Source organism: Mus caroli, unplaced genomic scaffold (genome assembly GCF_978045245.1).
Source record: "Mus caroli unplaced genomic scaffold, Mus_caroli_1 scaffold_2, whole genome shotgun sequence".
Taxonomy (NCBI): Eukaryota; Metazoa; Chordata; class Mammalia; order Rodentia; family Muridae; genus Mus; species Mus caroli.
This window is the reverse complement of record NW_028227257.1, coordinates 145,854,134-145,867,864: the sequence shown is the minus strand read 5'-3', so window position 1 is coordinate 145,867,864 and position 13,731 is coordinate 145,854,134. Positions and strand designations below refer to the sequence as shown.

General features: G+C 41.7%; 1 protein-coding gene across 1 annotated transcript in view; it reads right to left on the bottom strand.

Annotated features, from left to right (window-relative positions):
* LOC110285518 (complement C5) overlaps positions 1 to 13,515 on the bottom strand; it is a 77,094-nt gene extending 63,579 nt beyond the window's left edge. Inside the window, exons 1-3 of the mRNA XM_021151753.2 lie at positions 13,401 to 13,515; positions 9,348 to 9,540; positions 2,552 to 2,714 (exon numbers count right to left, since the gene is read on the bottom strand). Coding sequence (XP_021007412.1) covers positions 2,552 to 2,714; positions 9,348 to 9,540; positions 13,401 to 13,480 — 436 coding nt within the window. The 5' untranslated portion in view covers positions 13,481 to 13,515. The remainder of the gene's footprint in view (positions 1 to 2,551; positions 2,715 to 9,347; positions 9,541 to 13,400) is intronic.
* Positions 13,516 to 13,731: the final 216 nt, after the last annotated feature.

Genomic DNA, 13,731 nt, shown 5'->3' with positions numbered 1-13,731 from the left:
CAACCCTGAGATTCCACCTCACACCAGTCAGAATGGCTAAGATCAAAAATTCAGGTGACAGCAGAGGCTGGCGAGGATGTGGAGAAAGAGGGACACTCCTCCATTGCTGGTGGGATTGCAAGCTTGTACAACCCCTCTGGAAATCAGTCTGGTGGTTCCTCAGAAAATTGAACATAGTACTACCAGAGGATCCAGCAATACCTCTCCTGGGCATATACCCATAAGATGTTCCAACTGGTAAGAAGGACGCATGCTCCATTATGCTCATAGCAGCCTTATTTATAATAGCCAGAAGCTGGAAAGAACCCAGATGTTCCTCAACAGAGGATTGGATACAGAAAATGTGGTACATTTACACAATGGAGTACTACTCAGCTATTAAAAACAAAGAATTTATGAAATTCTTGGGCAAATGGATGTATCTGGAGGATATCATCCTGAGTGAGGTAACACAATCACAAAAGAAGTCACTTGATATGCATTCACTGATAAGTGGATATTAGCCCAGAAACCTAGAATACCCAAGATACAAATTTGCAAAACACAAGAAAATCAAGAAGAAGGAAGACCAACATGTGGATACTTCATTCCTCCTTAGAACAGGGAACAAAATACCCATGGAAGGAGCTACAGAGACAAAGTTTGGAGCTAAGATGAAAGGATGGACCATCCAGAGACTACCCCACCCGGGGATCCATCCCATAACCAGCCACCAAATGCAGACACTATTGCACATGCCAGCAAGATTTTGCTGAAAGGACCCTGATATAGCTGTCTCTTGTGAGGCTATGCCAGTGCCTAGCAAATACAGAAGTGAATGCTTACAGTCATCAATTGGATGGAACACAGGGCCCCCAATGGAGGAGCTAGAGAAAGTACCCAAGGAGCTAAAGGGGTTCTCAACCCTATAGGTGGAACAACAATATGAACTAACCAGTACCCCCAGAGCTTGTGTCTCTAGCTGCATATGTAGCAGAAGATGGCCTAGTCGGCCATCATTGGGAAGAGAGGCCTCTTGGTCTTGCAAACTTTATATGCCCTAGTACAGGGGAATGCCAGAGCCAAGAAGTGGGAGTGGATGGGTAGGGGAGCAGGGCGGGGGGAGGGTATAGGGGACTTTCGGCATAGTATTTGAAATGTAAATGAAGAAAATATCTAATAAAAAAAGTTTTAAAAAAGTGTGTCTGGGGAAGGGAGTTTTGTACAATGTGCATGCAATACCTGCAGAGGCCAGAAGAGGGCGATAGATTCACTGGGACCAGACTTGCAGAAATTGTGAGCCACGTGTGGGTACTGGGAATCAAACCTGGGTTTATTAGTGCCAGTATTCTTAACTGCTCAGCCATCTCTCTAGTCCCCCCAGTCATCTTTTGCCAGTCAAGAGCTCATACTATTTTGGTAACGGCATCCTCATCCTTCCCAGGTTTTTCCTGCCTGAGCCAATCATAGCAGGTGCTGTATTCACGTCACCGCTGAGGTCATCCACAACCACCTACATTAGCACATTGCATGGTGCTTTACAGTGAAGCACTCCGATTAACGGAATCTCCTCGCTTCCTCCTTCTATCTACACATCTCTTTTAGATCATCCTTGCTGTGCTTTAAAGCCAGTGCTGGTAAGACGGAGAGATGACGTGACTGAGTTTGCAGACAGGTAAGCATGAGGAGAAACATCCATACTGTTCTGTGTAAATTAGGGTTTAGGCTGGCTACTTCCCCGTCCCTCCGTAACAGGAGTCATGTCTATGGCACTGTCTGAGCAGACACTCTCATTGATAGATAACCTTTGAATGTTAGCATCCACAGTCTCATGGTCTTGCCTGTCTCTTCTGAACATCTAGTTTCCCCAGGTTGGGTGTTGTCCCCCTAATTTTTATGAACACAGTTCTATAATAAATATTTTTCTTTTGCCAAAATTTTATTTGCAATAAAATCCATTTGCTAATGAGTAAGTTCTAACAGTTTAGAAGGTACCCCCCCACACCTCCCGACAGGGTTTCTTTGTGTAGCCCTGACTGTCCTAGAACTAGCTCTGTAGACCAAGCTAGCCTCGAATTCAGAGAGATCCACCTGCCTCTGCCTCTCCAGTGCTTAAATAGGTGTGTGCCACCACCAACCTTCAAGGAGGCTTTTTTTGTTTTGTTTTTGTTTTTCGAGACAGGGTTTCTCTGTATAGCCCTTGGCTGTTCTAGAACTCAACTCATTTTGTAGACTAGGCTGGCCTCAAACTCAGAAATCCGCCTGCCTCTGCCTCCCAAGGGCTGGGATTAAAGGCGTGTGTCACCACCACCCGGCTTCAAGGAGGCTTTTTATCTACTTAGAAATAACTGATAATGCAGTAAATGGATTTGTTGGTTTTTTACTTTATTTAGAAATTTCTCTATAATTAAAACCCAAAATGCTATTTGAAAATATAAAAGCCATTGGGAACTAACGACTGTCTTTGATTGGGTGGGGGGGCAGAGTAGAAACCTTTCTCTACTCAATTTCATGTGTCCAAAGGTCTAAAAATACAGTGCCAATTTTCCCACAAAAATGGCTGGTACTCTACCTGACTGGTCTGGCGTGTAAACAGGTTTGTCTGTATGGATGAAGAGAATTCCATTGTCATAGGTAATTGGTATTTTCTTTGATTTTGAAAAGTGTTTTGACACAACTTGCAGATACACGTGAGAGACTGGGCTTTCTTCTCTAGGAACTTGATTGGGCTGTAGCTGTAAAGGTAACAACAAACAAGCATAACTCTAACTCAGCATGCCACAAACCACAGCCAACTCATTAGCACCAAAACACGATACTGCAAGCTACATCATTTGGAAAGTGGTATAGCCTAGTATCAAAGCCTGGCAATCAGACCTTCAAGGTCACTGTGGACTACGTAGTGAAACCCAGTCCTCCAAACCCAACCAAGAAAACCGATGATCAGAAGCAAGAAAATGGCACAGAGCTGCAAGGGCAAGTTAGTTTTGCCAAAAGCCCTTTATTGTCTAATGTCATGATGAAAAAAGTCTTAAGTTTACTGTAGGAACTCTGAGGATGACTGGGAAGATAGCTCAACTGGTAATGTCCTTATCTTACAAGCGTGAGGTCCAGAGTTCAAGGCCCCAAACCCATTTTACAAAAAAACCTGGGTGTTTTGGGTCAGAGCTTGTAATCCCAGAACCTGGGAGTTAGATTCCTCGAGCTTGCTGCCTGGTCTGCCTAATCTACCTGGTGATTTTATGAGACACCCTGTCATAAAAAACAAGGCTGATGGCAATTGAGGAGCCACATACACACAAAAACACACACAGAGAAGGTGGGCATAGAGACAACAAACAATGCTAGGATGACTGAGCAGATCTGCAGTCCAGCCAGCCAGAAACCTGGGATCTAAATACCATGCCACAGCCCACTGAGTGATAGGGTCTCTTCTTTGGGATTAGTGGGAACAGAGCTGGGTGGTTCTAGAGGCAAAGCTCTCTCCTGTACAGCCCACTCTGAGAATCCAGGGTGAGCATCAGGACTGTTCTGGCTCTGGCAGACTACCTGTAGATGCAGTGTTGAAATGTCTGAAGCATAGACAAGAGTGAGACTCAGTGGCTCTGCAGAACAGGGATGAGTGTGGCAAGTGCTTCCAGCTGCAGAGGGTGTGCCAGCAGAAAGCTCACCAATAGCCTTTTCTAGCACCAGGGACCTCAAGACTCCCCTCACTACTGTTTTCCTGCCTGGCCTAAACCCACACTTTCTGGCTCTGAGACACATGACACGGGATCAACCCAGGAAACCAGACACCACAAAGATTCAGCTCTAATGAGAAGAGACCAAGCCAAAGAGGCAAAGGAAAACCAAGATGATGTGGAGTTAGTGTCCAAACTGGAGAGGGATCGCCCCTGTGCTGAGGTGTTTGACCACAGAGAATACAGAATCCTTGTACATGTGATGACCACATGAAGATGGTCTGTACCTAAACACACACACATGGTGACCACATAAAAACGGGCTGTGCCTGAACATACACACACACAGACACACACACACAGACACACACACAGACACACACACACAGACACACACACACAGACACACACACACAATAACCACATAAAGACAGCCTTGCCTGAACACACACACACACACACACACAAGCACACGCTCGCGTGCGTGCGACGGCCACATGAAAATGGTCTGTGCCTGAACACACACGTGGCTTTATGGAGACAGTCTGTACTTGTACTGAGACATGTGACCATGCAGGAACATGTGTCATTTAATACCTAAATGTGAAGCTGTAGACCTCCTACTACATTATTCTTCCAAGGTGCACAGGAGCTTCCCACGTCATTTTGTGGTGACCCGACTGTTTTAGGTTGTGGTTACATTTTAAAAATCCTTTCTGTTTTCATTCCACCTCTAACTGGAGCTGCTTCACGCCTCTGGTCGTCTTTATTGGTCCCCACTTACTCTTCCCCTGATGTTTTAATGCTAACAGCTCATTTGACTTAAGGCCCCTTAACCAATATTTCCTCCCCATTCTTACACTTATAGACGCTATACTGTCCTTGACCCTTCTTTGTCCTAAAAGCATTGGAGTTGCAAGGGTGATTGTTTTGAATATAGTAAGAACACGCTCACTGCATTTTCATAGCCGGCCTGCTTATCAGTTGTGGGTGCTTCTGCAGTTAGAATTCTACCATCAGAGCAGCAGCAGAGACTGTGTCTGGTCCCCTGAGCATGTGGGATGAGAGTGTAGCCACTGGGCTATATCCCCAGCCCAGAGTTGGAGGAATGCCAACTCAGCCCTACTATGACTTAGTCCCCCTTGAAGGGGGAAATATTTTAACTGAAAAAAAATAGAGGTGATTTTAAAAAACTATAACCAGAGACCTAATCCCAGTTGCTTAAATCCAATTGCAGAAACAAAAGAAACACAAACTCACAACACGACTCACCCCAAATTACCAAGCCATGGAAATGGGTGCCAGTGAATGGGAATTAGATGAAGAATCAAAGAATTTAAAATGATTATAAAAATGGTCAATGAACTAAAAAACACATTAATAAATTCCTGAATGAATTACAAGAGAATACAAAAATATGAATTGAAATAAGGAAGCCAATATGAAAGGGGAAATCAATAAAAAGTAATAGTAAAAAAAATCAAACTGAAATCCCAGAAATGAAAACCTCAATAAGATGAATTTAAAAACTCAAGGTGAACACTTTCCATAGAGTGTATCAAGTGGAAGGTGTGGATTTAAGGCAATGCAGATAATGAATATAATAAAATAACAATGTGAACAGAACGGACACCATTTATGGGACACCATGAAAAAAAACTAAGTTATTGTTCATGGGAATAGATGAGTTCAAGCTAAAGGCCTAGAAAACATAGTCAACAAAATCAGAATGGAACAAGTTCCAAATCGAGGGAAAGAGATGGACTTCTGGGCACAGGAGGCATTTGATATTCCAGATACACTGGCTCAGAAAAGGACCTCCCTGCAGCATACTATAGCTAAAACACCACATTCACAGAACAAAGACAGGACTGAAAGGTGCAAGTCAGAAACACAGAATCATTTATAAAAACAAAGCACACAGAGTAACAGCAGCATCCTCGGGAGAAACTCCAAGTGCCCAGAGAGTGTGGGATGATGCATTTTTAACTGTGAAAGACACGGCTAAACCAGATTACTATGTCCAGCAAAGGTATCCCTCAGAACGAAGGTGTAAGAAAACCTCCCAACAGTTAACACTGGCTAAAGGAGTTTGTGATCACGTCAGTATCCTAGATGGCACTCGAAAGGATCCTTCAGCACGAAGAGAAAGATACAACATTAAACCAGAGGAAAGAATAAGGCACACTAGGACAGTAATTCTCAAATGAGGACCAGAGAGCAGCAAACAATAGGATTTACTAATACAACTTTTAATAATAACTCCAAATGTCAGTAGTCTCAATCTCCAATCAAAAAGCACTGTGTACTGATCTTAAACATGGAACTTCTCTGTTGGCTGCAAGAAGCACACCTTCCTGGCAAAGACAAACTGCCTTCAAGTGGAAGAGTCCAAAAGGAATTCCAAGCAGATGGACCAGCAAGTGCAGCTACCGTGACACCTGAAACAAATAAACTTAAAAACCAGCCAAAAAGATGGGAAGGTTACTTGGTATCAGTTAAGGCAACAATTTAGTAGGAAGACATTGCAATCCTAGACATATGTGTGCTGAACATGAGCACACCCAGAACATAAACCAAGCACCCCCAGATGAAGGCACAGACCGACATAAAGACTGTAATAGGGATTGTCTTCAGTATCATTCCCTTTCCAGAGCCCGCTCCCCAATCAACTGAGAAACATTAGTTTTTAAATGGTATTTTATGTCAAATGGATTTAATAAAACATCCAAGGAATATTCGACTCAAGCACTGAAGAAAACGTATTTTTTTTTTTTGCAGTAACGTGTAGAAATTTGTCTGAAACACACCACTTTTAGGACATGAAGCATATCTAGCCAAATAAAAAGGCTGAGATGATTTCTTGTGTTCTGTCCAATGACAGTGGACTCGAATCGCAAGTTGGTAGTGGGAGAAACTATAGGAAACACACAGACATGGAGACTGAACAACACATCACTGACTAGTGAACAAGTCATCAAAGACCAGGAGAGAAATGAAAACGCCCCAAGAATCAAATAGAAATAAAGCATAAAAAATAACCTGGAGGATACCCATAGGAGCGGTTCTGAGGGGAACTTTATAGTTATAAATGCCAACATTAAAAAAACACCAGAAATCACAAATAACAATGCACTTCACATTCTTAAAGAACACAAACAAGACAAACCTCAAATAAGCAGGTGGAAAGAAATGAATAATATGAATGAATTGTTTCTCTGAAGAGGTGAGCCTGAGATGGAGCCATTGCTCAGGGGAAAGAGCGGGTAGTGCTTTTGCAAGAGGACCTGATGGGCACCTACACCCATGTCAGGGGGCTCACAGCCATCTGTAACCACCATGGGCTCCAGCATTCATGCTACATACACACCCACTTCCAAAGACACAGTCATGCAATTGATTTTAAATTAATCTAAAAACAAGATTCAAAAACTCTTAGCTATATTAGATTAGATAGCTAGAGGATAGATTACATACTTATAGATAGATGATAGACTACGCACACATAGACAGGTAGATGAAAGATAGATGATAGACTACGCACATATAGACAGGTAGATGAAAGATAGATGATAGACTATGCACATATAGACAGGTAGATGAAAGATAGATGATAGACTACGCACATATAGACAGGTAGATGAAAGATAGATGATGGATAGATAATAGGCAAACTAAAACTAGAGATGAAGTGCAGACATTACTACAGATATTAACAAACTTCCGAGACTCATCAGAATAAACTTTGAAAACCTGTATTACAATAAATCAGAAAAACAAGAAACAAACTGACCCACAACAGTCCAGGAAATAACAATACCCAGAACTAACAAACATAGTTGAAAAATTAATTTTTTTTCTGTAGAACAAAGAAAACAAGAGGAAAAGTGACTTACTTAACAGGAGAAATCTTTTTGCTATTTGTTTGACAGAGAATTAACATCTAGAATAAAGAACTTCCAGGGGCTGGAGAGATGGCTCAGTGGTTAAGAGCCACCGACTGCTCTTCCGAAGATCCTGAGTTCAAATCCCAGCAACCACATGGTGGCTCACAACCATCTGTAATAATATCTGAACCTCTTGTGGGGTGTCTAAAGACAGCTACAGTGTACTTACATATAGTAAATAAATAATATATTTTTAAAAAGCTTTAAAAAAAGAACTTTCTAAAACTAAGTACTAAAACAAAACAAAACAAAAATACTCCAAACAACCTAAGCAATAAACTGGCTACTGAAATGACGACACAGCTCATAAACAATGGAGCACAAGTGACTAATGAGCCTATGGAAATCTGTTCAACATCCTTGGCCATCTGGAGATGCCAATGAGATTGAGAGTCCATCTCTCTGCGGTAAGAACAGCTATCATCCAAACGAAAACAAAGGCAATCAGTGCTAATGACGGTGTATGGAAATGGAACTTAGATATTGCCAGTGGGGACATGAATAGGTGCAGCCACTAGGAAAGGCAGTATGGAAGGTCCTAAAAACAGAGCTATGAGGGGATAACCAGATACAGTGCTCCGGTATATACCAAGAGGGGTACATGCCACACAGGTGCTTCCAGGTCCGCCTTTATCATTGTGCCAATCATGGTACCCAAGCTTCAGAGCCAGTCTGCTTGTCCATCAACAGATAAGCGGATGCAGAAACTGCAGTATATACACACAATGGAGTTTTAATCAGCCACAAAGGACAAAACTGCCTGAAAATGGGTTCAGCTAGAGGTCTTCAGAGTAAATGAAATAAGCCAGACTCAGAAACATGCATGTTTGTATGTTTTCTGTTATTGTGGATCCTAGATTTTGTGGGCTCTCTCTCTCCCTCCCTCCCTCCCTCCCTCCCTCTCTCTCTCTCTCTCTCTCTCTCTCTCTCTCTCTCTCACACACACACACACACACACACACACACTTACACACACACACATGTGGACATTGCACATGTGCACACACACCGATGCATACACAGGTATACATACACACTGACATAAAGAAATAGAAGGGAGACTTGACAAGGAAGCAAGCTAGCAGGAGTGGGGGGAGGGAGAAGGGAAGAGGAGGAGAGGCTGAGGGAGATCTCAGTGGTCAAAGCACATGACATACTTAAAAGAATTTGTTTATATAAACCCATCAGTATCCACAGTGAACATGCTCAAAAAAACAAACAAACAGAAAAAAAGAGTTGAACTCTTGCTTCTAACCAATCAGGACAAAATGTCTCAATGAAAAGTTATTTGATTGGTTTGTTATTTTAATTCTTTGTGTTTTCAGTGAGAGTTGTTGGCTACAGGCATCAATAGACCATAGCATGGGGAACTATATGCACAAATTAGAATGGTAAAGTTTAACAAGTAATCAACAAGCATCCAGCAATATACCACAGGTCATACGCACATTCAATCCCTATTTTTCCATTTCTAATTTTTACTTTAAACGTATTTTCAGATCATCTCCAGATGTCTTCATAGAGAATATTTTATTTTTAAGGACGTGGACATGGGGCACATTACAAAATCAAATATAATTTTTCTGTTCAGAGCCTTGTGTTTCATTCATCACTAATGACTGTTAACCATCTTGTAACCCCACAGTTGTAGAAAAATGCTAATGAATATAATTTTATCAATGCTCAGACTGCATAAGTTTTACCAAAATTACATTTTAAAAAATGAGGAATAAATACATACTGTCAACAGTGCCGCATTTTGGAATTTGTTTTCCGGGGACAAATTAACATAGCCTGAAGAGAAGGTCACTTTTTTGTCAGGATAGCTTTTTAGAGAAAGAGTTACATCAAATTCTTCAGTGTAGCCATGGACTTGAATTACCACATTTTCAGATGAGCCGACCCGGAGGATTTTGGGTGCTGAAATGACGTAGCTGTTGAAACAGGAAATGAGAAGGCTCACTACCTCTGCATGAAGGCTTTCTTACATTCTGATATTTTCCTTCACTCAAGATTAATTTTTTAAAAATAATTTCAAGCCAGGCCGTGGTGGTGCCTGCCTTTCCTCCAGCATGAGGTCAGCCTGGTCTACATAGTGAGTTCCAGGACAATCAGGGCTACACAGAGAAACCCTGTCTCGAAAAAAATTTGGGGGGGGGGGTGGTTTCGATACAGGGTTTCTCTGTATAGCCCTGGCTGTCCTGGAACTCACTCTGTAGACCAGGCTGGCCTCAAACTCAGAAATCTGCCTGCCTCTGCCTCCCGAGTGTTGGGATTAAAGGCGTGCACCACCACGCCCAGCTAAAAATATTTTTTAATTAAAATAATATTTTGAAAGTTAAAATTTATCATGCTAGAAAATGCAAGTTTCCCAAGAAGGAACAGGATGTAATAAAACCTAAGCAACAGCTAAGAGGTTGGTTTACACTTAGAAAGACCGCAGTGGAACCTCCCGGGGATGCTGCACCCAAGGAGAATTTAATGGTGCAACTAAAACACAAAACTTGGTCATTTTTATTTCTGGGCCAGGAAGATTTTAGCATAGGCACAAAGCAGTGAATGGTAGACTTCCCATCTGTGAGCGGAATAACCAAAGTAAAGTCACTAGTCTGAGTCCTGAATCACAAATCAGTTAACCGGAGGGAATCGTTGAAATATCTTATACTGATAGGTAACTACAGACAAGGATAGAATGCAAGACCATCTGTAGAAGTAGTAATGGAGGTTCTTCAAGGGCTAAAAAATGATAGTGACAGTAATAACATACAACAGTGATGCTAACAGTAACAGCAGACTCGGGGTGTCGTCAGATGCTGGGGAATCTGCTAGTTAGCACTTTACCCAGAATTCTTAACCTCTACAAGAGGTAGATGATTTAGACTGCAGAGCTATCCTCATTTTATGCATAATCTGAGCTTAATTTGCTCAAGGTCACTTGGCTTATAAATGACTGAGATGGGACTTTGCATCCAGGTCTGGTTCAGTTCCTATGTGTCACTGAGGGCAACAGTTCAACTGTTGGTCAACCATAGACTGTCCTCTTGTTTTCCCACGCAATTGATACAAGAAGGGAACTTCCTTTATGCAAGCTTTTGAAACACGGTTTTAAAGAGTGTTTTGTTAACTTAGAAGTGTACATGAGTTTATTAACAACTCATTACAAGAGCATTAAGTTTGAATAGTGAGAGCTGCATATGTGATTACATCGGGAAATAAATGTGCTAACCCCAATAATTAAGTCTCTCACAGACTCAGGGTGCACTCCCCCACATACCACCTAAGAATCATTGCAAGCTTCTAATGACATTAGGGCATTTTTAAAGCCACAAAAATCACTAGATCTTTAGTAATGAAGATATTAGTGTGTTAAGGATTAAGATCTTTAAATAATCTGACTGAATTCATATAGTCTGTTTCTAGAATTAAGACTCTCAACAGCTGTCCTAACCTGAATCAAGAGTTTTGAAATTAGTAAAATCTTCTTCCAGCCTCTACACACACACACACACACACACACACACACACACACACACACACACACAATCTTTCTTTTAAGCTGACTGCAAGCTATCGAGAGAGCTCAGAAGATAAAGAGGGTTGCCACCAACTGATGGGCTGACTTTGGTTCTGGGAACCCACATAGTGGAAGGAGAGACTTGACAATTAGGTGTCTCTGAGTTCCACATGTCTGTTGTGTAATGTGCATGCCTACACCTCTCCCATACACACATAGACAAATAAATACATAAATGTTTTAAAACATTGGCAGCAGAACTTCCCTCCATATAAGCTGGTCCGTATGGATGCAGCAGTCTGTGCCTAGGAAGAAATTTCACCTTGCATATTTTTCCACACTCTCAGAAGCTCAGGCCCTTGAACTGGCACAGGCAGGGATATTACTTGGGTTGTTTCTATTTTCTGCAGACATTTGCACAGCATCCTCCTATTTCCTTCTGGTTCCATTTGCATATGACATTTGTAAAAGATCCTTTCCTGGTGTTGCTTTAAAACAGTGGCCCCTTGGCTTCTGTACTCTCTCATTTTTTCTTCATAATACTAAAGCTATCTGTCCTTACTTATTCATTCTTTCATTGGGTCATTCATTCATTCATTCATTCATTCATTCATTTTCTGCTTCTTCATCTAGAATACAAGCTCTTCTCCTACCTGAAGAACCTATTACAAGGAAGTTGTTCGGGGGCATCATCTTTCTTGGACTGAAAAATGTCTTAAGGCCCAGTAAAGCACATCTGGCCAGTTGTGTCTATGAGTTGTTTTCAGCGAGAATTAATTAACTCAGGACTGCCATCCACATACCTTGAATTTGGGTAATGACAACATGCCATAGACCAAGGGATCACATGCAAAAGAGAAGGAGGTGGCCTCTTGAGGGCAAGCATTCTCTCTATTTCTGAGCTGCCCCATCAGGAACTGCCCTGTCTACCACACCCTTCCAGTAAGTGATGGCTAAAGACTCTGAAATCTTTGTGAAATGAAGCGAATTCCTCTTTTAAATTGCTCATATCCCGTATTTTGTCTCAATGGTAAGAAAGCTAACTAGAATGAGGTTCAAATATTTTTGCTGAATCACCAAGCGATTAAGCACTGTGATGTAAACACTGTGATGTATCCTTGCTCATGTTTCCAGAGACAGTGAGGAGACGTTTTTGTATAAGGGCCAGGAAGAATTCTCTCAGGGCGCAGATCACAAGGGCCTGGGTTCTGGTGTTTAATCTTGATCTCCCTGAGCTTATCTGTTAAAAGAAGCGAAGGTAACGGAGTGACTGTGGCCTTGCGATCAAATCTCAGAGTGGACATGTGCGGCTGGCTTATGGCACCTGCTTATCTTGTCCTTCCATTTGCCTGTCTACAGATGCATTTCTGTTGAAGTCGAGGAGGAACTGAAGAGGGAACAGGACACCTCGGTAAAATTCCTCTCTCTATCAAGGTGACCTTTGGCCAGTCACCTTTCCTGTCTGGACTTGTCATCATATGTGGACTGAGTAGGCTCAGCATATTAGCAAACACTTGTAGTACCAACTAGGTAGGGGTCTGACGCCGGAGATTTCTGAGGGCGTATGCTTCAAGACAGGTCTAGACAACACACCAAAACCTCATCTTTAGATAGATAGACAGAAGACAGATAGATAGATAGATAGATAGATAGATAGATAGATAGATAGATAGATAGGGTTCAGTGAGGTAGTGTTCAGTTAACTTCCAATACTAAGATGTTTGTATACACAACAATCACTGTTTAAAAGGACAAGATTTTGATAACAATGAAATTATATGACAAATTGGGTCATGAATATAGGAGTATTACAACCACAGTTTTGAATTTGATCCCTTAATTGGAAATGCTTCAGGAACCACTATAAAGTAATCTAATATAGCATTAATTAAAGTTGTGGTCAGTAATGATTTGATTTATAAGACTGCCATATGCGTTACCAGGGCTTCACTGCACTTAGACCCAGAAAGCGAGAACTGAGCGTCAAGGATAAGGAAGTGATGAATGCCAAGAAGCTGATGGATCTTGCTTTTGCTTTCTGCTGAACAGGAAAGTGAACAGTCATCTCTGTCGTTTTTATAGGTGGCTGTCCCACAGAAATGCTGTTAGCTCCTCAGCAAATCAATTCCCTTCCACAGCTTTCTCGTGTGGGGCTGAGGCTATCCACTTACTATTTCAGAAGGGGACAGTTATTTTCAAGTTAGCCCAGCCCTCTGAACCTCCTTCTCACTCACCGTAACTAAGGTGCCTGGGAAAATGAAGATGGCCCGGTTTACTTACGTTTGTTCCTGTCCCCAAGTTTTGTCCAGGAAAATTAAAAGACAAAGTATTCCCCAAAGACCCATGGCTGGTAGCGGCATAAACCCATGGGCATGGCCTCCCTGTAACCACTTTCCTTTTAAATAAACTGAGTTTGAAGAGTTTGGATAAATTAGTTCTCCGGTTAATTATTAATGTCAGAGAAAAAAGATCTTTTAAGTGAGGAAGCTAAACTCAGAAATGGACAAAAGAGGGTGCTTTAATGAACATAAAATATGTTTTAGCATCCTATCATGTCCAGTAATAAAGATGGGGGTATTTAACATTAACTTAAACCCAAAGACTTATTTTT